The sequence below is a fragment of the Oncorhynchus gorbuscha genome, linkage group LG14 (genome assembly GCF_021184085.1).
Source record: "Oncorhynchus gorbuscha isolate QuinsamMale2020 ecotype Even-year linkage group LG14, OgorEven_v1.0, whole genome shotgun sequence".
In the NCBI taxonomy this organism is placed as follows: domain Eukaryota; kingdom Metazoa; phylum Chordata; class Actinopteri; order Salmoniformes; family Salmonidae; genus Oncorhynchus; species Oncorhynchus gorbuscha.
In genome coordinates, this window is record NC_060186.1 from 29424408 (window position 1) to 29450294 (window position 25887).

Sequence of the window (25887 nt, forward strand, 5' to 3'; positions counted from 1 at the left end):
AGGCATATTGACATTAAGGAGAGACATACTTAGTCGAGTCATCATAAGGTCCAGTGAGTAGTGAGGTTGGTTGGGGTCACGGCGATTCAGACAGCTAGCCGGGCCATCGGTAGCAAGCTAACAGAAGATGGAGGTCTGTTTTTAGCCACCTGCATTCCTCGTCAGTGACATTGTTTTTAATAGTTCTCCAATCACTGCATCAGACTGAAGATCGATAAGCTTAAGTTGCAAGTCAGTTATCCACATTGATGGTGAAAGAAGAGGAAACCAAGGGCAGGCGGCTTGCGTTGAGATGGATAGTTAAGGATAATAAAGAATGTGTTGTGACTGAGGTCCCACTCAAGTTGTACAACTGATGTACAACTCTTTAGGCACAATGGTTGTTATACAACAAAGAGTTTTCTGCACCGCACATTATTTATTATGATATCACTAAAACATAATTTGTATATCCCAGTATGGTACTCCCAAATGGGTACTGTAGCATCATACGAGAAACTGTCTTTCCGACTTATCAACCATGTGGAGAAATATGATTTGTAATGGGGTAAATATCTAGATGATATCAGTGGTTCATGAGACCTCAGTGAAAATGGGTTGTTAAATTTAAGCCATAAGCGTAGCCCTCTTTATGTGTTTTATTCCCTTGGTTGATGCATTTATCCTATTTTCTTTTTCTCACAGAAAACCAGTTTTATTGGTATTTGTTGGGTCTTACTACTTTGTATTTGTTGTATTCTGTTGTTTCTGTATACAGCATTGACAATGCCTGTCTCTCCATATTAGAAGTCTGCATCAGTCAGGCCCTCAATTCTCCCCATAGTGAAACCCTGACCACCAGTTAACACAACAACCACAACAGACACTCATTATGTCCATGTTTACTCAGAATGTTAATGATGACACAAAGAAAAGAGGTTTATTTATCATATTAAATATTAATATGACTTCATTAAGGAGGGTGACCAGGGGATTGAAGCAGCATCCCTCCATCCCTCTATGCTCCCATCCCTCCATCTCTCTATCCCTCAATCCCTCATGAAACAGACAGTCCCTTGTTCCTTTATTACGGTTCGATTATTTTTAATACGATGATTAGACTTTTAATAATCCTTTGTGCCATCATTAACGCTACCAGGCAGTAAATATTGACATCATTCATGCCTGTTGTTATGGTTGTTGTGTTGCGTGTCTGGGAGTCAGGGTTTCTCTACGGAGGGGAGCAGCTTGCGTTTGATACTTTTCAAATGCCTTTGGGATTGTCATTGCTTAGATCATTTGTGTCCAGCCTCTTTACCACTGAGGTTTTGGACATGCAGATGCCTAAATGTTCTCATCATAAAGGTTTAAACTTTGTTATGTGTCGTAGTCAGATTTCAATATGTACATGTCTATTCATTTTCAGTAGTTAAGAAGTGTGATTGCTTTGGATTGTTGTGGATGTGTTAGGGATAACACAGATGTTGATGTATGGTTCCAAGTTGTGTGTAGGCCTACTGTATTATCATGCAACAAAGCCACAGAGGCACCAAGGAGTAGCTACACAAGTTTAATGAATGTTCAGAGTTTCACCAATTAAAATGTTATTACACAAACATGGAAATAGGAAAGGTTGGGCATTGTTTATTCACCTTCAACTTTCTGTGAAAAGGAAGACAGAAAGCGAAGAAGGGATCAACATCATCCTTTTCACTCGAAACCACATGAATGTTTGAAAGAATACAACAGACTCCGTCAAAAGTCAAAGGTATTGCACTATGTAGGGAATAAGACGCCATTTTGGATGCATCAGACTTATAGACTGTACTTTTCCTCCGGAGTTGCGACCCTTGGCCCCGAGCTTGTTGACTTAGGTCTCAGCGATGTAAGCGCGCTCCTCTGCCTCCTCCAGCTCATCTCATGCTGCACCTTCTTAAACTTAGAAACGTCCCGGTTGGCTGCTTCCTCCTGTAAAGTGAAAATACAGAGGGAGAGAAGGAGAGAATATGAGAGGAAGAGGAGAGACGGAAAGAGGAAAAGAATAACATCAGCATTCAACGTTTGAACACTCCTTTATGCAGAGAAATGTACTATTCAAGCAGCTCTCCTTGAATAGGGGTATAAAGTTAAGAATAGAAGGCCCTAGTCAAAAGTAGTGCACTATATTGGGAATAGGGTGCCATGGTACCATTTCAGTTGCAGCCTCAGAGTATTTGACTGCATGTCTAGTGTCACTTCCTCAGCCTGATTCTTGCCGGTCTTCAGTTTCAGCTGCAACTTGTCCACCAAGTCCTGCAGTCCGTTATTATCCTCCTCAATCTGTGTGTGGGACTCGGGAGAACATCAGGGAGTCAAAGCCTGAGTGTGTGTGCAGGTGTGGAATGAGTCCCCCCCCCCCAAAAAAAATTACAGCTACACACAGTGCCTTCAGAAAGTATTCATACGCCTTCACTTATTTCACATTTAGTTGTGTTACAACCTGAATTTAAAATGTATTAAATAAGAAATAAGGAGATTTTTTTTAAAATCCTCACCAATCTACAGTACACCCAAATAATCCATAACGCCAGAAATATTTGCAAATGTATCGAACATGAAATACAGAAATATCTCATTTACATACAGGTAAGTGTTCACACCCCTGAGTCAATACATGTTAGAATCACTTTTGGAAGCGATTTCTGTCAGTCTTTCTGGGTAGATCTCTAAGAGCTTTGCACATCTGGAATGTACAATATTTGCACATTATTGTTCTGTCAAGTTGGTTGTTGATCATTGCTAGATAACCATTTTCAAGTCTTGCCATAGATTTTCAAGCAAATATAAGTCAAAACCATAACTTGACCACTCAGGAAAATGTACTGTGTTCTTGGTAAGCAACTCTAGTGTAGATTTGGCCTTGTGTTTTAGGTTATGTTCTGATGAAAGGTGAATTAATCTCTTTGTCTGTGGAAAGCAGACTGAACTTGTGACAATACAGTGGCGGATGCAAGATGCAAGCAACGATGGTTTAATGCATACAGTTTACAGCAGCAACAGGACAGACAGACTGTACTCAGACGGAATCCAACACAGGGACTAGGGCGCATCTTCCGAAGATAGCGTGCTGAGAAATCCAGGGGAGTGTGTCCGGATGGGTAGGAAGGAGCACAGCAGATAATCCACACAAGGGCGGCGAGAGAAGAGCACAGACACACGACACAACCTCAGGGAAGTAACAACGATCTGACAACAAGAAACACTGGTTACAGAACATATAAAGGGAAGATAAGTGGTTCCAGCTGGCGCAGACAATCAGGCCGAGATTGGGAACCACGCCCACACAAACACGAGAGAGAGAGAGAGAGAGAGAGAGAGAGAGAGAGAGAGAGAGAGAGAGAGAGAGAGAGAGAGAGAGAGAGAGAGAGAAAGAGAAAGAGAGAGGGAGGCAGTGGATTCATGAACCGTGACAATACCCCCACCCGGAGAAGAGTCTCACGGGCTCTGCTCCATGCGTGACGGCACCTCTGGATGAAAGCGTGAGCGGAAGGAACAGTGACCTCGGACTCCGGACTCCGTACTGGGAAAGATAGGTGGCTGGTAACCTAAACTACACTCAAACGGAGAGAGACCCGTAGCTGCCACTGGCAACGAATTGTGAGTGTACTCAACCATAGAGAGTTGTTGACTCCAGGAAGAGGGATTCTTAGAAACCAAACATCGCAACACTCTCTCCAAATCTTGGTTGGCCCTCTCCGTTTGACCGTTGCTCTGGGGATGAAACCCTGAAGACAGGCTGACACTCGCTCCCAGTAACCTACAAAACTCTTGCCAAAACTTGGACACAAATTGGGGCCCCCTGTTAGAAACTACGTCCATCGGCAGGCCATGTAAGCGAAAGACGTGATCCACGACAGTTACCGCTGTCTCCTTGGCAGATGGTAATTTAGGCAAGGGAATAAAATGAGCCGCCTTCGAGAACCGGTCCACCACGGTCAACACAACCGTCTTGCCCTGGGAGGGCGGGAGGCCGGTAACAAAATCTAGCGCGATGTGGGACCAGGGTCTCGAAGGGACCGACAGCGGTTGGAGTAACCCATCTGGGGGTCGATTAGAAGTCTTCCCAGTGGCACAAACCGAGCAAGCCAAGACAAAACTGTGAATGTCACGAGCCATCAGTGGCCACCAAAAGCGTTGCTTAACCAAAAAGCTAGTGCGGCTGACTCCTGGATGACACGCTACGTTGGAGCAATGCCCCCACCGAATAACATCGGACCGACACCCCTCCGGCACAAACAACCGATTAGGCGGGCAACCGGGCGGAGGCGTTACCCCTTCTAAGGCCGTTTTGACCCTCGATTCAACCTCCCATGTGAGTGTGGATACCACTAGGGTCCCGGGTAGGATGCACTCGGGAGTGGATGGGCGTTCGGAATGGTCAAAAATGCGAGAAGGGGAATCGGGTTTGACATTCTTGGAACCCGGGCGATATGAGAGAGAGAAGTCAAAACGTCCGAAAAAGAGTGCCCACCGCGCCTGCCTGGAGTTGAGTCGCTTGGCGGTTCTGATATATTCCAAATTTTTGTGATCGGTCCAAACTATAAAAGGTACCCCCGAACCCTCTAACCAATGGCGCCACTCCTCCAGTGCTAACTTCACTGCCAACAACTCTCTGTTGCCAATGTCGTAGTTGCGTTCCGCAGGTGATAACCGATGGGAAAGGAACGCACAAGGGTGCATCTTGTCGTCAGAAGAGGAACGTTGGGAAAGTACCGCACCTACCCCCACCTCTGAAGCGTCCACCTCCACTACGAACTGACGCGAGGGATCGGGAGCTATGAGGATGGGAGCCGAAACAAAGCGGCTCTTGAGTTTGGCGAATGCAGCCTCGGCTGTATCGGACCACCTGAACGTCACTCTGGGGGAGGTTAAGGTGGTAAGAGGAGCGACTATCTGACTAAAGTTGCGAACGAAACGCCGGTAGAAATTGGCGAATCCCAGAAACCTCTGTAGGGCCTTACGGGAATCTGGGCTTGGCCAATCCACCACAGCCTTAACCTTGTCAGGATCCATGCGAATACCTTCAGTCGAGACGATGTAACCTAGGAATGGAACGGATTGTGCATGAAAAATGCATTTCTCCGCCTTGACAAAAAGTCCATTCTCCAACAACCTCTGAAGCACTCGTCTGACGTGCTGAACGTGTTCCTGGAGAGAAGAAGAAAAAATCAGTATGTCATCCAGGTAAACATATATGAACTGATCAATCATATCTCTCAGCACGTCATTGACGAGTGCCTGGAAAACCGCTGGGGAGTTGGATAGCCCAAAAGGCATGACCAAATATTCGAAGTGCCCTCTGGGGGTGTTAAACGCGGTCTTCCATTCATCCCCCCCCCTTATGCGAACCAAATGATATGCATTACGTAAATCCAACTTAGTGAACACGGATGCTCCCTGTAACCTTTCAAAGGCTGAGGACATCAACGGTAAGGGATAGGTATTCTTCACTGTGATGTTATTCAACCCACGGTAATCAATGCAAGGACGCAGAGATCCGTCCTTCTTCCCCACAAAGAAGAACCCCGCCCCCGCTGGAGAAGAGGAAGGACGAATGAATCCAGATGCCAGAGAATCAGAGATGTATCTCTCCATAGCCTCCCTCTCAGGAACAGAGAGTGAATATAACTTGCCTTTAGGCGGAGACTCACCTGGCAATAATTCTATTGCACAGTCATAGGGACGATGCGGAGGAAGAGAAGCAGCACGGGACTTACTGAACACCTCCTTCAGGTCGAGGTATTCAACGGGCACGTTAGACAAATCCACTGCCTCCTCATCTCCTCGGAGAGTGTCTGGAAAGAGGTGCAGCATGGGTCCTGGTTCGCCCACACCGCCGTTCCCCAAAGAGCCGCTTTATCTGATAGCAGTGTGAGTACGAATGCTACCTTAGACTGTTCACGGTTGAAGGTCCGTGGCTGCAACGAGAAATGCATGGAACATCTCGTAAGAAAAGCTCTGCAATAGTCTGGATCACCTGAATAACCCTCTGGTGTCGGTAGCCGTGGCTCTAGCAGGGAATCCGGCTCTGGCGGGGCGGGTTGAACTGCCTGTGTAGGTGGCGCAGCGGAACCCCTCAGATGTTGTAATTGTTGGGTCATCTGGGATACCTGCGTCGCAAGGGCTTGTACTGCCCGACCTTTGCTGGAGATGTTCTCCTCTTGTTGATCCATTCTCGTGATACTGCGGGAAATGAATTCGGTCAGACTCGTTGAACTCGCTGCATCCATGGTCTGGGCAGATCGTTCTGTGACAATACAGAGGCGGATGCAAGATGCAAGCAACGATGGTTTAATGCATACAGTTTACAGCAGCAACAGGACAGACAGACTGTACTCAGACGGAATCCAACACAGGGACTAGGGCGCATCTTCCGAAGATAGCGTGCTAAGAAATCCAGGGGAGTGTGTCCGGATGGGTAGGAAGGAGCACAGCAGATAATCCACACAAGGGAGGCGAGAGAAGAGCACAGACACACGACACAACCTCAGGGAAGTAACAACGATCTGACAACAAGAAACACTGGTTACAGAACATATAAAGGGAAGATAAGTGGTTCCAGCTGGCGCAGACAATCAGGCCGAGATTGGGAACCACGCCCACACAAACACGGGGAGAGAGAGAGAGAGAGAGAGAGAGAGAGAGAGAGAGAGAGAGAGAGAGAGAGAGAGAGAGAGAGAGAGAGAGAGAGAGAGAAAGAAAGAGAAAGAGAGAGGGAGGCAGTGGATTCATGAACCGTGACAGAACTAGGCTTTCCTCTAGGATTTTGCCTGTGCTTAGCTCCATTCCGTTTATTTTTTATCGTGAAAAACTCACCAGTCCTTAATGATTACAAGCATACCCATAACATTATGTAGCCACAACTACAGACGTGGCCCAAAGAAATTGAGAATGACACAAGTATTCATTTTCACAAAGTTTGCTGCTTCGGTGTCTTTATACATTTTTGTCAGATGTTATTATGGAATACTGAAGTATAATTACAAGCATTTCATAAGTGTCTGTCACGACTTCCTTTCTTGTTCGGACAGCGTTCGGCTGTCGCCGTCACCGGTCTTCTAACCATCATCGATCCACTTTTCATTTTCCATTTGTTTTGTCTTGTTTTCCTACACACCTGGTTCTCATTTCACACATTAAGTGTTGTGTATTTAACCCTCTGTTCCCCCCATGTCTTTGTGTGGTATTGTTTATTGTAAGTGCTTGTTCACATGTTGACTGGTGCGTGACGGGTTTTGTACCCATGTCTTGTTATTCTGTATGCCGTTGTTTTGTTCTATTAAACTGCTCCGGCTATTATCTAGTTCTGCGTCTGACTTCCCTGCCACCGGTTACGCACCCCTTACAGAATTCCATACCCCACCATGGAGCTAGCAGGAGCAGGTACCCCGGTTAGATGAGTAGAGGAGCGCGTCAGAGAACACGCAGCGATACTACAACATCTCGGCGTAACGATGGACCGCGTCGTCCAGACCATGGACCGCTGGGAGAGACAGGAAGTCCCTTCAGTGCCTCCACCAGCACACCCGGGGTTCTCACTACTAGTCCCTTCTGTACCCGGTCCAAGTGGGAGGCGTCTCGCCCTTCCCAGGGAGTATGATGGGAGGGCGGCACGGTACCTGGCTCCCTTGGGAAGGGAGATGGTGTCCGCCCTCGTCTCGTGCCTCTCAGGGAGAGCTCTGGAGTCGGCTAACGCCGTGTGGGAGGAAGGAGATGCGGCATTGGATGACTTCACAGAGTTCACCCGCCGTTTACCCGCCGCCCGAGGGTAGAGCGGCGGGTGAATGTGTTTTCCACCTGAGGCAGGGGACGAGGAGCACTCAGGAGTTCGCCCTGGAATTTCGGACCCTGGCCGCAGGAGTGGGATGGAAAGACAGGGCCCTTATCGACCACTACCGTTGCAGCCTGCAGGAGGATGTCCGTCTGGAGTTGGCCTGCAGGGATACCACCCTCATCTTCGACCAGCTGGTGGACCTGTCCATTCGGTTGGATAACCTGCTGGTCTCCAGCGGACGTCCAGAGAGGGCTCTGACAATTCCCTCTCCAGCACCACCGCTGCCTATGGAGCTGGGAGGCCGGAGGAGGGGATTTCACGTGTACCATCTGTGGCCGCAGAGGTCACACTGCTGGTCGGTGCCGGGTTGGTTCCTCTAGGGTCGAGGCAGCAGGCAGGGCAGTCTGGCGTCACCCCAGGTGAGCATGCACTATTCTCATCCAGAGCCCTCTGTTGTACACCTGTTTGTGCATGTTTACTTTCCTGAGTTTTCCCCGCATTCCCAGCATAAGGCGCTCATCAATTCAGGCGCGGCTGGGAATTTTATTGACAGAGCATTCGCCCATAGGTTAGGGATCCCTACTGTTCCAGTGGTTAGGCCTTTCCCAGTTCACGCTCTGAACAGTCGACCAATAGGGTCCGGGGTAATTAGGGAGGCTACCATCCCCCTGGGCATGGTGACGCAGGGGGGTCACGAGGAGAGAATCAGCCTCTTCCTCATTGACTCTCCTGCATTTCCCGTGGTACTAGGCTATCCCTGGTTAGCTCTTCATTACCCCACTATATCATGGCAACAGAGGGCTCTCACGGGGTGGCCGCGAGAGTGCTCAAGGAGGTGTTTAAGGGTTTCCGTTGGTGCGACAACAGTGGAAAGTCCAGACCAGGTCTCCACCGTGGACATTCCCTCCGAATATGCCGATTTGGCTCTCGCCTTCTCCAAAAAGAAGGCGACTCAATTACCACCCCATCGACGGGCGATTGTGAGATAAATCGCCTGTTAGACGCTGCACTTCCCAGGAGTCACGTGTATCCCCTGTCACAGGCGGAGACAACGGCTATGGAAACATATGTCTCCGAATCAGGGGTACATTCGGTCCTTCACTTCACCCGCCTCCTCAAGCTTCTTTACAGTGAAGAAGAAGGAGGGAGGTCTGCGCCCGTGTATTGACTACTGAGGCCTAAATCAGATCACGGTGAGGTACAGTTACCCGCTACCTCTTATCGCCATGGCGATTGAGTCAATCCACGGGGCGCACTTCTTCACCAAACTAGATCTCAGGAGCACTTACAACCTGGTGCGTATCAATGATAGGGAGACGAGTGGAAGACGACGTTCGACCTCAGGGCATTATGAGTACCTCATCATGCCATATGGGTTGATGAATGCTCCATCAGTCTTCCAAGCCTTTGTAGACAAAATTTTCAGGGACCTGCACGGGCAGGGTATTGTGGTATTTATTGCTGACATTCTGATATACTACGCTAAATGTGCCGAGCATGTGTCTGAGAAATGCCTGTTCCTCCAACAGTCTGTCTCCTTCCTAGGTTACCACATTTCCAACTCAGGGGTGGACATGGAGAGTGACCTCATTTCAGCCGTGAGTAATTGGCCGACTCCCACCACGGTAAAGGAGGTGCAGCGGTTTCTAGGGTTTGCCAATTACTACTGGAGATTTATCTGGGGTTTTGGTCAGGTAGCGGCTCCCATTACCTCACTGCTGAAGGGGGGACAGGTGCGTTTGCAGTGGTCGGCTGAGGCGGACAGGGCTTTTGGTCACCAGAGGGCTCTGTTTACCTCAGCTCCCGTGCTGACCCATCCAGATCCCTCTTTGGCGTTCACAGTGGAGGTGGACAGGTCCGAGGCTGGGATAGGAGCCGTGCTCTCTCAGAGCTCAGGTACGCCACCGAAGCTCCGCCCCTGTACCTTCTTCTCGAGGAAGCTCAGCCCGGCAGAGCGAAACTATGACGGTGGGAAACGGGAGCTGTTGGCTGTCGTTAAGGCTCTGAAGGCTCTGAATGTTCACCCGTTTTGTTTTCACACTTTCTTACAGACCAGGTTCCCAGAACGTGAAGGAAGACACACTGTCCCGGCTGTATGACACAGAGGAGCGGACCATGAATCCCACCCCCATACTCCATGCCTCCTGCCTGGTGGCACCGTTAGTGTGGGAGTTGGATGCGGACATTGTGCAGGCGTTACGTGCAGAGCCCGCTCCCCTCCAGTGTCCCGCTGGAGCCTTACACTGTCCGTGATCGGTTGATCTATTGGGCCCACACGTCACCTTCCTCTGGTCATCCAGGCATCGGTCGGACAGTGCGCTGTCTGAGTGGGAAGTACTGGTGGCCTACTTTGGCCAAGGTCGAGAGGGTTTATGTTTCCTCTTGGTCGGTGTGCGCCCAGTGTAAGACTCCTAGGCACCTGCCCAGAGGTAAGCTACACCCCTTACCCATTCCACAACAGCCATGGTCGACTCTGTCGATCAATTTCCTGACTGATTTCCCCCCATCACAGGGAAACACCATGATCCTGGTTGTTGTGGATCGATTATCTAAGTCCTGCCGTCTCCTTCCTCTGACCGGTCTCCCTACGGCCCTTCAGACTGCGGAGGCCTTGTTAACGCACGTCTTCCGGCACTACAGGATGCCTGAGGATATAGTGTCTGATCGGGGTCCCCAGTTCACTTCGAGGGTCTGGAGGGCGTTCATGGAATTGATACACCATCCAAAGTGTATTTTATAACTTCACCATGCTCAAAGGAAGATTCAATGTCTTCTTTTTTTTACGCATCTACCATTTGCGATGCATTGGAAAACCTCCCTAGTCTTTGTGGTTAAATCTGTGTTTGAAATTCACTGCACGACTGAGGGACTTCACAGATAATTTTATGTGTGGGGTACATAAATTAGGTAGTCATTCAAAAATCCTGTTAACCCCTTAAGGTCGATGTCCGCGAAGTTCATCTGTTGCGTCCAAAAGGTTTGACCTACAATCGGTTATTCAATGCGTTTGTATGGGCTAATAGCAGTAAGACCACATTTGTTTACTAAATTATACTTCAAGGGGTCTTAAAATTCCTTGGTTTGACCTTCTTAAAACAATTCCATATAGCGTAGCAGAGCCCTCCCCTCTCTCCCAAATTAGACAGGACTTAGACAGTTTCCTGATCTTTCTTATATCTCTGAGATATAGGACAGACAGTTCAGAACAAATTGTCCTGTTGTTCCATGTAGTGAATCTGTTATTCAATGTGTTTGTATGTGCTAATAGCGGTATGGCCCCCCCAAAAAATGTAATCAAATATTTTTGGGATACTTCAAGGCTTTTTCAAAATCAAAATCATATAGCTTAGTATAGCTTAGTAGAACCCTCTCCCAGCTTAGGCAGAGCTTAGACTCTAATGGGTTAAAAACTATTACTGCACACAGAATGAGTCCATGCTACTAATTAGGTGACTTGTTATTAACTCAATGTTTACTTTTGCACTTATTTAGGCTTGCCATAACAAAGCGGTTGAATACTTACTGACTCAAAAATGTAAACTTTTCATTTTTTATTCATTTCTAAACATTTCTAAAAACATAATTGAACTTTGATATTATGGGGTTTTGTGTGTAGGCCGATGACACAAAATCTCAATTGAATCAATTTTAAATTCAGGCTGTAACAAAACAAAATGTGGAAAAAGTCAAGGGGTGGAAATACTTTCTGAAGGCACTGGAAGTACATTCCTCAAGGGGTGGGAATCCTTTCTGAAGGCACTGGAAGTACATTCCTCAAGGGGTGGGAATAATTTCTGAAGGCACTGGAAGTACATTCCCCAAGGGGTGGGAATCCTTTCTGAAGGCACTAGAAGTACATTCCTCAAGGGGTGGGAATCCTTTCTGAAGGCACTGGAAGTACATTCCTCAAGGGGTGGGAATCCTTTCTGAAGGCACTGGAAGTACATTCCCCAAGGGGTGGGAATCCTTTCTGAAGGCACTGGAAGTACATTCCTCAAGGGGTGGGAATCCATTCTGAAGGCACTGGAAGTACATTCCTCAAGAGGTGGGAATACTTTCTGAAGGCACTGGAAGTACATTCCTCAAGGGGTGGGAATCCTTTCTGAAGGCACTGGAAGTACATTCCTCAAGGGGTGGGAATCCTTTCTGAAGGCACTGGAAGTACATTCCTCAAGGGGTGGGAATACTTTCTGAAGGCACTGGAAGTACATTCCTCTAGGGGTGGGAATCCTTTCTGAAGGCACTGGAAGTACATTCCTCAAGGGCTAACATATGTAATCAAATTAATTGATTAAAGATGCACAATATATTTGCTTGACATTAACCATTATGACCAAGAAAGTGGTAGACACTTTTTTATTATTAAGTATTGGAGCACCCATCTAGTAATGGTTATCTGTTTCAGCCCAACTTTTTGATATATTTAAAATTCAGAATACTAGTTGCTGTTAATTTATTTTGATGTATTTATTTTTTATTTTGTTGTAGTTATATACTGAACAAAAATATAAACGCAACATGTAAAGTGTTAGTCCCATGTTTCATGAGCTGAAATAAAAGACAAATTAAAAGACACCCAACATGTTCTAATAAATTGTGAACGAATTATTTTACATCTCTATTAGTTAGAATTTCTCTGTTGCCAAGATAATCCATCCACCTGACAGGTGTGGCATATATAGAAGCTGATTAAACAGCATGATCAGTACACAGGTGCATCATGTGCTGGGGACGATACAAGGCCAGAGATGTCTCAAGTTTTCAGGGAGCGTGCCAAATGCATTCTGACTCCAGGAATGTCCATCAGAGCTATTGCCAGAGAAATTAATGTTACTTTCTCTGGCCTGCCGCCTCCAATGTCGTTTTAGAGCATTTAGTAGTATGTCCAACCTGCCTCACACCGGCAGGCCCAGAATTTAACATCCTGGCAATCCTACAGTCTAATCTAAATGCCCTCAATCTCACACAAATTATCAAGGAACCCAGCAGGTACAACCCTAAATTACGTAAACATGGGCACCCTCATAGATCGGCTCATAATATCTATGACAGTTTTCTCTGATTGGGAACCATACCGGGAAAACAAAGAAATAGTCAACTAAGATGCCCACCCAAATCACACCCTGACCTAACCAAATAGAGAAATAAACAGGCTCTCTAAGGTCAGGTCATGACAGATCTGTTATCCAATGATTAGATTAATAGCCCGGCTACCATGTGAAAATCGCCCCAACAAGCAATACCCTACCTGCGTGTGGTCAACTATTTCAGCACCGTTCGCTCTGCTCTGAGACAAGCAAGACTACTTTATATTCATTTTAAAACAGTTTTTTATTAACCCTGCATTACAACAGTATAAAAGCCCCTTAGATATGAATCTATGAACGTAAATAGATCTCCTACTGTACAAGGACATTTTATGGATCTGCCAGTATTTTCATTTAGAGATTCCGGTAAAGAAATGTGTATGTAGAGGGGTAACTTTCTTCACCAGTTCTCTTACCATTTTGTGTCACACCGTGATCTGTTTCACCTGTCCTTGTGATTGTCTCCACCCCCTCCAAGTGCCGCTGATTTTCTCCAGTGTATTTATCCCTGTCTTTCCTGTCTCTCTGTGCCAGTTCGTCTTGTATGTTTGTCAAATCAACCAGCATGGTTTTCCCGTTCTCGTTTTGCTATTATCTTTTTTATAGTCTTTCTGGTTTTTACCCCTGCCTGACTCTGGAATACTTTCTGCCTCCCTTATCATCTTGCCTCCCCTGACCTAGATTCTGCCTGCCCTTTGGTACCTTTTGAACTCTGAACTGGTTTTTCCCCGTTAGACACTGCCACATGGCACACCCCCTTTCCCCGCTAGACAGTGCACCAACGTTGTAAACTTTAGGCTAGGTTGTACAGTGGTTCTTACTGTAAAAGTTGAGTCATACTGCAGCACACCTTGCGGGCTGCCGCAGAATTCTATGGCATTTATTTTAGGTGTCAGCCATTGTTGCCATTAATTTTAGTTAGTGCTAGTTTGACCACCAGAGGGCATCTTTGAGAAGCATTTGACAGTCTTCAATATTGGCTGTACTAGAGAATTTAAAACCTTTTTTTGTAAGAACATTGTATATTGGATTGATTTTAAGAATTGTAGTTTAATTAATTTGATTAATATTATGGTGTTTTTACTCCCAAAAAACAACAACAAAACAAAACCCTCAGGGTTTCCTTTAGGAAAATATGGCGCTGTACAACATGACCGGTCGGGAGTAGGCTATTATCCTAACATTTCCACACCCTAATTGTAGACTAACCAATACCCAAATGGAGATTCAGTGAAAATAAAAATCGAATTGATTTATCATGACCAGTCCCCATGTTTGTCTCAGATTAGCACGAAACGGTGCTGAAATAGTTGACCACGTGTGGGTAGGCTATTGCTTCAAATCCTATTGCTTCTATCTTCAAATACCACAATGTCACAAATAATTGAACACACACAATTCTTAAAACTCTGAGAAGGGTAATAGGAGGTGATCTGCACTGCATATTAAACTGACATTCTTATTGCATTATTCCACACGTATAATTTTTGTATGACTGATGCCTTTAGTGAAAGGTCTAATGCTTTAATATTTAATCATTTCTGCCCTCCAAATTCATATTCGTCCTATAAATAGGCCCATGTGCACCTTGATATTGGGGGTGCGCCATGCGGCCGTGTCTAACGGGGAAAGGGGGTGCGCCATGCGGCCGCACAGGTCGAGAGACAAATTTGAGGTGACAGACTGTCATGTATTGTCATATTATGTCTTGTTCCTGTTCTTTCTCTTCACGCCGTCTCCCTCTGCTGGTCGTATTAGGTTACCTTCTCTTCCTCTCCTTCCCCCAGCTGTTCCTCATCTTCTCTAACTACCTCGTTCACCCTTTTCCCACCTGTTCCCTTTTTCCCTCTGATTAGGTCTCTATTTCTCTCTCTGTTCCTGCTTCTGTCTTTGTCAGATTCTCGTTTGAGTTTCTCATGCCAAAACCAAACTATCGTCTCGTTTGCTTCACCCTTGTCCCGTCCTGTCGGAATCTGTCTGTTCATCTGATGCTACGTGTGATCAGGTACCTCTGTCCTTTACGACCCGCGCCTACCCAAAGAGACCAGCAGTCTGTCGCCGCTAACCCAGCTATTCTCCTCTGCTGCTAAGAAGGGGACTCTACCCAGCTATTCTCCTCTGCTGCTAAGAAGGGGACTCTAACCCAGCTATTCTCCTCTGCTGCTAAGAAGGGGACTCTTCTGTAAATATCAGAAGGACTTTATGATTCATTTGTCTCCCCATTTTGTTCATTTTGTGTCCGAATAAGAAATGTTTTTCAACAGAATTGGTGGAATGAATACACCCCTGATCACTTGTAAACAGTTCACTTTCATAGCAGCCACGTTGTATTCCTTCACAAATCTATGTGTTCTCCTCCTCTCTCCTCTTCCCTTCGCTTGTGGACTTCAATGCACAACACATCAGCTGTATGTGACCAGGTGAAAAAACCTTTCCAAGCCAAACCACTACACACAGCCTACATCGTTGTCATCATATTCGCTCAAATAACATCATATTCAGCATAGCTAATAGAACTAACAAGTTAGTTAACCCGATACAATCATGCAGTAACGTTACAGTGACAGTCAGTAACCAGTTACACCGGCAGGTCCCGATGGCAATAAATGAGTGATACCAAAAGCTTACCTTGACTTGGAAGAGTTCCAGTGTTGTGTTGGAAAGTCATAGCCAGCTAGCTAACATAGCATCCCCCTGTTAGAGCAAAGTGTTTCAGTAGGCTAAACTAGCTAGCTGCATTTGCTAGCTACAATAAGCAACGCTTTGAACACACCGACAGCGTCATTGCATTTTGGAACAGCAGAATTACATTAATTTCCAATGAAACGCTGTGTTTGCCTTGCAGCATTGCGTTGCAGTGTGTTCGTTGTGGTGCAAAAGTTGGGTTTATTGAACATATGCGTCAAACTGTATGCGTAGACGGCTTGACAGAAATGGTAGCAGAAGGTGAATGTTTAACTTTTGTTGCATTCATATCCAGATGATGCTGCATACTATTTTGCGCAATGACGCTGTCGGTGAATTCGAAGCGTAAGTGAAACTGAGAGTGAACAAAAAATGATGAACTCTCTCTCTCTATTTCTCTCTTGCTTCTCATTCATTTTGGAATAAATTAATTTGTTCAACTATTGTCTTTCTCTTTGAGTCAACTACTCGCCAGATTTTACACACTGCAGTGCTAGCTAGCTGTAGATTATACTTTCAGTACTAGATTAATTCTCTGATCCTTTGATTTGGTTGACAACATGTCAGTTCATGCTACAAGAGCTCTACTAGGCTGGAGGACATCCAGAAGTTGTCATAATTACTGTGTAAGTGTATGGAAGGGGGTGAGATCCATGAGCCTCCTCTAAGTTCCAAAGGAGGACGGAAGCAAGCTGTCCTCCGGCTACCCCATGGTGCTACCCTACAGAGTGCTGTTTATTTAAATGTTTCACCTTTATTTAAATAGGTGAGTCAAATAAGAACATATTGTTATTTACAATGAAAGCCTACCCCAGCCATATCCTAACCCGGACGACGCTGGGCCAATTGTGCACTGCCCTATGAGACTCTAAATCATGGCCGGTTGTGATACAGCCTGGAATCAAACCAAGGTCTATAGTGACGCCACTAACACTGACATGCATTGCCTTAGACCTCTGCACCACTGTAGACCTTCTTTGAAAATAGTGTAACTTTTTTTGTTACTTTTTAAACATTTTACAATTGAAACATTTATGAAATTCACTGAGGAGGATGGTCCTCCCCCTCCACTGCATGCTACTAGCCTCTGCTGTGAATATGTATAGCCATCTCGAGACATAAAGTGTTTTTTCTTGAAGTTGCCAGGATGTCATGTGTCCTACTTTTTTTTAACCTTAATTTAACTAGGGAAGTCATTTAAGAACACATTCTTATTTACAATGACGGCCTATACCGGTCAAACCCGGACAACGCTGTGCCAATTGTGCGCAGCCCTATGGGACTCCCAGTCACGACCAGTTGTGATATATGTATAACGACGTTCGTCTGTTGTATGAAGAGAGTCAGACCGAAATGCAGCGTGTAGGTTACTCATGACTTTAATGAAAATAATCGTGGTACATGAAATAACTGTATATGAAAACAACAAATGAAACGTGAAACCTATTACAGCCTATCTGGTGACTACAACACTAAGACAGGAACAAACACCCACAAATTACAACGCGAAAGTCAGGCTGTCTAAATACGGTTCTCAATCAGAGACAACGACAAGCACCTGACCCTGATTCAGAATCGCCCCAGGCAGCCAAGCCTAACTAGACACACCCCTAATTATACACAATCCCAATTACTACAAACCCCAATACGAAACACAACATATAAACCCATGTCACACCCTGGCCTACCCAAACATATAACAAAAACACAAAATACAATGACCAAGGCGTGACAGGACCCCCCCCCCCCCACTAAGGTGCGGACTCCCGGACGCACCTCAAGAGCATAGGGAGGGTCCGGGTGGGCGTCTGTCCATGGTGGCGGTTCTGGCTCGGGACGTGGACCCCACTCCATAAATGTCCTAGTTCCTCCCCTTCGCGTCCTGGGATAATCCACCTTCTCCGCCGACCATGGCCTAATAGTCCTCACCCTGATCCCCACATAACTGAGGGGCAGCTCGGGACCGAGGGGCAGCTCGGGACCGAGGGGCAGCTCGGGACAGAGGGGCAGCTCGGGACAGAGGGGCAGCCCGGGACAGCGGGGCAGCTCGGGACAGAGGGGCAGCCCGGGACAGCGGGGCAGCTCGGGACAGAGGGGCATCTCAGGACAGAGGGGCAGCCCGGGAGTGAGGGGCAGCTCGGGACTGAGGGGCAGCTCGGGACTGAGGGGCAGCTCAGGACAGAGGGGCGTCTCAGGACAGAGGGGCAGCTCAGGACAGAGGGGCAGCTCAGGACAGAGGGGCAGCTCGAGACCGAAGCAGCCCGGGACTGAGGGGAAGCCTGGTACTGAGGGGAAGCCCGGTACTGAGGGGAAGCCCGGTACTGAGGGGAAGCCCGGTACTGAGAGGAAGCTCAGTACTGAGAGGAAGCTCAGGCAGGTAGTAGGCTCCGGTAAATCCTGGCTGGCTGGTGGAACTGGATGATTCAGGTTGTCTGGCCGATCTGGCGGATCTTGGCAGACTGGCACTTCTGGCGGATCCTGGCAGACTGGCACTTCTGGTGGATCCTGGCAGACTGGCGACGCTGGGCCGACTGGCGGCGCTGGGCAGACTGGCGGCGCTGGGCAGACTGGCGGCGCTGGGCAGACTGGAAGCACTGGCGGAGCTGGGCAGACTGGGAGCACTGGCGGAGCTGGGCAGACTGGGAGCACTGGCGGAGCTGGGCAGACAGGGAGCACTGGCCGCGCTGGGCCGACTGGGAGCAATGGCGGTGCTGGGCAGACTGGAGACTCCGGCAGCGCAGGAGAGGAGAAAGGCTCTGGCTGTGTTAAACAGGCGGGAGACTCCAACAGCGCAGGAGAGGAGAAGGGCTCTGGCTGTGCTAAACAGGCGGGAGACTCCAACAGCGCAGGAGAGGAGAAAAGCGCTGGCTGCGCTGAACAGTCGAGGCGCACTGGAGGCCTGGTGCGTGGTGCTGGAACTGGTGGTACTGGCGCGAGGACACGCACAGGAAGCCTGGTGCGGGGAGCTGCTACCGGAGGACTGGAGTGTAGAGGTGGCTCTGGATAGACCGGACCGTGCAGGCGCACTGGAGCTCTTGAGCACCGAGCCTGCCCAAGCTTACCTGGCTCGATGCCCACTCTAGCCCGGCCAATAGGAAGAGCTGGTATGTGCCGCACCGGGCTCTGCACCCGCACTGGAAACACCGTGCGCTCCATAGCATAACACGGTGCCTGCCCGGTCTCTCTAGCCCAACGGTGAGCACAGGGAGTATGCGCAAGTCTCCTACCTGGCATAACTATTCTCCCTTCTAGCCCCTTCCCAATAAATTTTTTGGGGTGACATTCCGGTTTCCAACCGCGTCGCCGTGCTGCCTCCTCATACCTGCGCCTCTCCGCTTTAGCTGCTTCTATTTCCTCCTTTTCCGTCTAATTCCTCCTCCCATGTCCAAATCTCCAAATGATGCAGCCTCTCCCACTGCAACTGCTCTTCATGATTAACAGGGAGAGTAGGCTCAGGTCTGACTCCTGACTCAGCCACTCTCTCTCTGCGCTTTCCCCGTTACTTTCGGTTTTCACTCTGTATAGCCGTGCTTTCCTTTTCGACTCCATACGTCTATAGCCCTCTTCGCATTGCTGTTGGGAATCCCAGGCGGGCGCCTGCACTCTCTCTGGGTCGGCCGCCCACCTGTCGATTTCTTCCCACGTCGTATAATCCATGCTTCTGCTGTCCATAACGTTGTCCTTTAACTCCTGCCAGTTCACACGCTGCTCGGTCTGTGAGTGGTGGGTGTTTCTGTTCATCTGTTGAATGAAGAGAGTCAGACCGAAATGCAGCGTGTAGGTTACTCATAACTTTAATGAAAATAATCGCGGTACATGAAATAACTGTATATGAAAACAACAAACGAAACGTGAAACCTATTACAGCCTATCTGGTGACTACAACACTAAGACAGGAACAAACACCCACAAAATACAAAGCGAAAGTCAGGCTGTCTAAATACGGTTCTCAATCAGAGACAACGACAAGCACCTGACTCTGATTGAGAATCGCCCCAGGCAGCCAAGCCTAACTAGACACACCCCTAATCATACACAATCCCAATTACTAAAAACCCCAATACGAAACACAACATATAAACTCATGTCACACCCTGGCTTACCCAAACATATACCAAAAACACAAAATATAATGACCAAGGCGTGACAATATGTATATATTTTTTATTTATTTATTCTTCACATGTAAAAAAAGTACATTTGTATTTCCCAACGGGCTATACATTTGTGTGAGATTTTTTTCTCACCTGAGTAGGCTCGTTTCACTGCCAAAAATAAAATAAAATCATCTTGTTTTCAGCAAATTAACGCAATGTAAAATACAGCTAGCCTAGTCAAATAATTAACATCCAATCACATTAACGGTTACTCTCTCATGGGAAACCTTCACTCTACCATACCCTTGTCTGTACATTATGCCCTGAATCTATCCTACCACGGCCAGAAATCGGCTCCTTTTTTTCTCTATCCCCAACGCACTAGACAAACAGTTTTGATGGCCTTTAGCCCTACCCTCATCCCACTCCTCGGGTGCTGTGGAGGTTAACACAGGTCCTGTGTGTCCCCAGGTGCTCTCATTTGTTGACTTCTGTAACCGTAAAAGCCTTGGTTTCATGCATGTTAACATCAGAAGCCTCCTCCCTAAAATTGTTTTACTCATTGCTTTAGCACACTCCGCCAACCTTGATGTCCTTGCCGTGTCTGAATCCTGGCTTAGGAAGGCCACCAAAAATCTGAGATTTCCATCCCAAACTGTAACATTTTCCATCAAGCTAGAACTACCAAAGGGGGAGGAGTTGCAATCTACTGCTGTGATAGCCTGCAAAGTTCTGTCTTACTTTCCATGTCTATGCCCAAACAGTTGCTGCCTATTATAGATCCCCCTCAGCTCCCAGCTGTGGCCTGGACACCATATGTGCCAGCACCATTTTAGACAGCAGCATACCACCCTGCATACCACTGCTGGCTTGCTTCTGAAGCTAAGCAGGGTTGGTCCTGGTCAGTCCCTGGATGGGAGACCAGATGCTGCTGGAAGTGGTGTTGGAGGGCCAGTAGGAGGCACTCTTTCCTCTGGTCTCAAAAAAATATATATCCCAATTCCCCAGGGAAGTGACTGGGGACACTGCCCTGTATAGGGTGCTCTCTTTTGGATGGAATGTTAAGTGGGTGTCCTTAAAGGTCATTAAAGAGTAGGGGTGTTAACACCGGTGTCCTGGCTAAATTCCCAATCTGGCCCTCAAACCATTAAGGTCACCTAATAATCCCCATTTTACAATTGGGTCATTCATCCCCTGACACTATTCCCCAGGTCGTTTCTGTAAATGAGAATGTGTTCTTAGTCAACTTACCTGGTAAAATAATGGATAAATTAACAATATGTGACTTGATCGCACCCCCCCCCCCCATCTATCTTCAGAGTTTGTTCTGTTAGGTGACCTAAACAATCTAAAATAGATGCTCTCAATCTCACACAAATTATCAAGGAACCCACCAGGTACAATCCTAAATCTGTAAACATGGGCACCCTCACAGATATTATCCTGACCAACTTGCCCTCCAAATACACCGCTGCTGTCTTCAATCAGGATCATTGCCTGGGTCCGAGGTCAGAAGACCACACCTCATCACTGTCAAATGCTCCCGAAAAAAACTTCTGCGAGCAGGCCTTTCAAATCGATCTGGCCCGGGTTTCCTGGAAGGATATTGACCTCATCCCGTCAGTAGAGGATGCCTGGTCATTCTTTAAAAATAAATAAGCATGCCCCATTCAAAAAAAAAATGAACTAAGAACAAATATAGCCCTTGGTTCACTCCAGACCTGACTGCCCTCGAGCAGCACAAACACATCCTGTGGCGGACTGCACTAGCATCAAATAGATATGAAAATTTTCAGGGAAGTCAGGAACCAATACACGCAGTCAGTCAGGAAAGCTAATGCTGGCTTTACTGGTCTGTTCAACATCTCTTTCGTATCGTCCGAGATCATTAAAGATTGGAAAGCTGACGCGGTCATCCCCCTCTTCAAAGGGGGTGACACTAGACCCAAACTGTTACAGACCTATATCCATCCTGCCCTGCCTTTCTAAAGTCTTCGAAAGCCAAGCTAATAAACAGATCACTGACCATTTCGAAACCCACCGTATCTTCTCCGTAGTGCAATCCAATTTTCGAGCTGGTCATGGGTGCACCTCAGCCACGCTCAAGGTACTAAACAATATCATAACTGCCATCGATAAAAGACAGTACTGTGCAGCCGTATTCATCGACCTGGTCAAGGCTTTCGACTCTGTCAATCACCGTATTCTTATCAGCAGACTCAACAGCCTTGGTTTCTCAAATGACTCAAATGCCTCACCTGGTTCACCAACTACTTCTCAGATAGAGTTCAGTGTGCCAAATCGGAGGGCCTGTTGTCCAGACCCCTGGCAGTCTCTATGGGGGTACCACAAGGTCCAATTCTCGGGCCAACTCTTTTTTCTCTATTTATCAACGATGTCGCTCTTGCTGCGGGTGACTCCCTGATCCACATCTACGCAGACAACACTATTCTGTATACATCTGGCCCTTCTTTGGACACTGTGTTAACAAACCTCCAAACGAGCTTCAATGCCATACAACACTCCTTCCGTGGCCTCCAACTGCTTTTAAATGCTAGTAAAACTAAGTGCATGATCTTCAGCCGATCGCTGCCTGCACCCTCCCTCCTGACTAGCATCACAACTCGATATCACAACTCGGACGGCTCTGACTTAGAAAATGTGGACAACTACAAATACCTAGGTGTCTGGCTAGACTGTAATCTCTCCGTCCAGACTCATATTAAACATCTCCAATACAAAATAAAATGTAGAATCGGCATTCTATTTCGCAACAAAGCCTCCTTCACTCACGCCACCAGACATACCCTCATAAAACTGACTATACTACCGATCCTCGACTTCGGCGATGTCATTTGCAAAATATTTTCCAACACTCTACTCAGAAAACTGGATGCAGTCTATCACAGTGCCATCCTTTTTGTCACCAAAGCCCCATATACCACCCACCACTGTGACCTGTATGCTCTCGTCGGCTGGCCCTCGCAGACGGCTGGTCCCCCCCACTGGCTCCAGGTCATCTATAAGTCTTTGCTATGTAAAGCTTAGTCTTTTCTCAGCTCACTGGTCATGATAACAACACCCACCCGTAGCACGCGCTCCAGCTGGTATATCTCACTGGTCATCCCCAAAGCCAATACCTCCTTAGGCCACCTTTCTTTCCAGTTGCCAATGACTAGAATGAATTGCAAAAGTTGCTGAAATTGGAGTCTTATATTTCCCTCACTAACTTTAAACATCAGCTATCTGAGCAGCTAACCAATCGCTGCAGCTGTACATAGCCCATCTGTAAATGGCCCATCCAATCTACCTACCTCATCCCCATATTGTTTTTTTGTTTACTTTTCTGCTCTTTTGCACACCAGTATTTCTACTTGCACATCATCATCTGCACATCTATCACTCCAGTGCTAATTTGCTAAATTGTAATGACTTTGCTACTATGGCCTATTTATTGCCTTACCTCCTCACCCCATTTGCACACACTGTATATAGATGGATTTTTGTTTTCTATTGTGTTATTGACTGTACGCTTGTTTATTCCATGGGTTATTGTTTGTGTCGCACTTCTTTGCTTTATCTTGGCCAGTTCGCAGTTCTAAATGAGAACTTGTTCTCAACTGGCCTACCTGGTTAAATAAAGGTTAAATATATATATTTTTAAATAAATTCATGCTCAGACATTTAGAAACGAAACATGACAATTTGAAAAATAAGCCACATGAGTTTTTTGAGCGAGAATAAAGATGACTTTGGAGTAGTAAGACATGTATAAAAGCAACAGATACCATTAATAAGAAGGGGCTAGAAGCATCTTATATGGTGAGCTACCGAGTGGCTAGGACAGGCAAGCCCCATACTATTGTGGAGGACTGAAGTATTCCTGTTGCCGCTGATATGGCTGGGACAATGCTGGGGGAAAAGGCCAAAAAAACTATTCAGACAATGCTTTCATCAAACAACACTGTTTTACGATGCATCAGTGACATGGCAGGAGACGTTTTGAAACAATTACTGCTTCGCAAACAAGCCAGTGAATTATATGTGTTACAGCTGGATGAATCAACAGACGTGGCGGGCCTGGCACAGCTCCTGGTATATGTCCGTTACGTTTATGGGGGTTCAATTAAAGAAGACATCCTCTTCTGCAAACCACTGGAAACCAGGACAACATGAGAGGATATTTTTTAAGTACTGGACAGCTTTGTGACATTGAATGGACTTTGGTGGTCAAGATGTGTTGGTATCTGTACTGATGGAGCAAAAGCCATGACGGGGGGACATAGTGGAATGGTAACGTGCGTGCAACTACTTGGGTACACTGCAGCATCCACCGTTTATATAGTGTCAAAAGACACAGGTGTCTGTAATCATGGCCAAGAGTGGCCTAATATCATTGGTTAATAATCAAATATTAAAATGTCATACAAAGAAAAGCATACAAACAACAGATGGATATCATACGATCATAGATTAATTTGACTACACAAGCTTACAAACAATTACAATGGCAAAGTCACAATAATCACAAGAATGGCTTCAGATCAAAGTCTACGCAGTAACGCTTTTACAACATACAGAAGTGCTCTGGTTATCAAGGGGCAAAGTATTGACACGTTTTTTTAAAATTGAGACACGAGCTTAAAGTTTACTTTACTGACCATAATTGTCACTTGTCTGACTACTGCATGATGATGAGTTTGTCACACGACTGGCCTATCTGGGTGATGCTTTTTCTCGCCTGAATGATCTGAATCTAGGATTACAGGGACTCTTCAGCTATATTTAATGTGCGGGACAAAATTATGGCTGTGATTAAGAAGTTGGAATTATTTTCTGTCTGCATTAATAAGGACAACACACAGGTCTTTCCATCATTGTATGAGTTTTTGTGTGCAAATGAACTCAAGTTTACTGACAATGTCAAATCTGATATAGCGAAGTACCTGAGTGAGCTGGGTGCGCAATTACGCAGGTACTTTCCCGAAACAGACGACACAAACTACTGGATTCATTATCCCTTTCATGCCCTTCCTCCAGTCCACTTAACAATATCTGAACAAGAGAGCCTCATCGAAATTGCAACAAGCGGTTCTGTGAAAATTGAATTTAATCAGAAGCCACTGCCAGATTTCTGGACAGGCCTGCCCTCAGAGTTTTTTGCCTTGACAAATCGTACTGTTAAGACACTGATGCCCTTTGCAACCACGTACCTACGTTTGAGTGGATTCTCGGCCCTCACTAGCATAAAACTAAATACAGGCACAGACTGTATGTGAAAAGTGATTTAAGACTTTTTTCACTTCCCAGGAGCCAGGTTTTGACAAAAACTCACACTCATACTTATGTTTAATAAATGTTTCATATAATGTGTCTGTGGCAGCCTTACAATGATGGCAAAAAAACTAAAATAGAGAGTATGGAGGTTGAATGTTTGAAGGGGTACGGGACTATAAAAAGTTTGGAACTACTGATCTACATAAATAAACTCATTGCTTGTTGGGCGAAACAATGAAATAACGCCGCCTGCTGGGGGGAAGACAGATTTTCCACCGAGTTGTGCCTTTCCTTTCCTCTGGTTTAAATTACACCAGTTTAGCTGGACCTTCTTCCGGGTGCACCTCATACTATTTTTCGCCTACAGCTGATTCAACCAGCTAACGGAATACTAAACTTTCAGCACAGTATACTCACACCACTGATAACGATTACTTTACACTAACTAGCTACAGATCTCAATTTGAACGACTTATTTGGTAGCTTGTTACCTCTTGACTTTAGCCTGCTAGCTAACGTTAGCCATAATGGTCGTCTGGTGGATGAGACCGGGTGGAAGGCTATGAAATCCAGCTCCCAGTCGGGATAGCTTGGGGGGAAAGCCAGGTAGGCTACCGTATGTTGCTATACTAGTTATATTTGGTTGATTTATTATTGTGGTTAATTTCAAAATGCATGCCAGAGCAGCTAACTAGCGAATATTCTGTCATGTTAACCTAACGTTAGCTAGCTAACTGGTTTGGCCATAATTAGCCGCGCCGATGCTCGGCCATAGTAGTTAGCTGGTTATTGAAATACAGCAAATAACGTTATGTAGCTTTTATTACTCTACTAGCCAGCTGTCCATGCATCCATGTTAAAAATAAAGTAGCCAAACAGTTGTCAATGAAGGAGCTCGGCTAACGTTAGCTGTTCCATTTGTTTGGGTGGTGTTTTGTTGGCAGGATGC

At 46.4% G+C, this 25887-nt stretch overlaps 1 protein-coding gene and 1 long non-coding RNA gene across 3 annotated transcripts in view; one reads left to right on the forward strand and one right to left on the reverse strand.

The window, feature by feature from the left end:
- Positions 1-1536: 1536 nt before the first annotated feature.
- LOC123995916 lies at positions 1537-13548 on the reverse strand. The gene is made up of 2 exons (XR_006831907.1): positions 13296-13548; positions 1537-1947 (listed from the first exon to the last, which is right to left on the reverse strand). It is a non-coding gene; the product is annotated as an uncharacterized LOC123995916 (long non-coding RNA).
- An 11677-nt stretch (positions 13549-25225) lies between these two features.
- The window catches only part of pgap2 (post-GPI attachment to proteins 2), a 10055-nt gene continuing 9393 nt past the window's right edge, over positions 25226-25887 (forward strand). Inside the window, exons 1-2 of one of the 2 annotated variants that reach the window (XM_046297726.1) lie at positions 25226-25554; positions 25883-25887. The exon at positions 25883-25887 is cut by the window's right edge and continues 164 nt beyond it. In XM_046297726.1, coding sequence (XP_046153682.1) covers positions 25884-25887 — 4 coding nt within the window. In that variant the 5' untranslated portion in view covers positions 25226-25554; position 25883. The remainder of the gene's footprint in view (positions 25555-25882) is intronic. The other variant, XM_046297725.1, reaches the window with a different exon arrangement.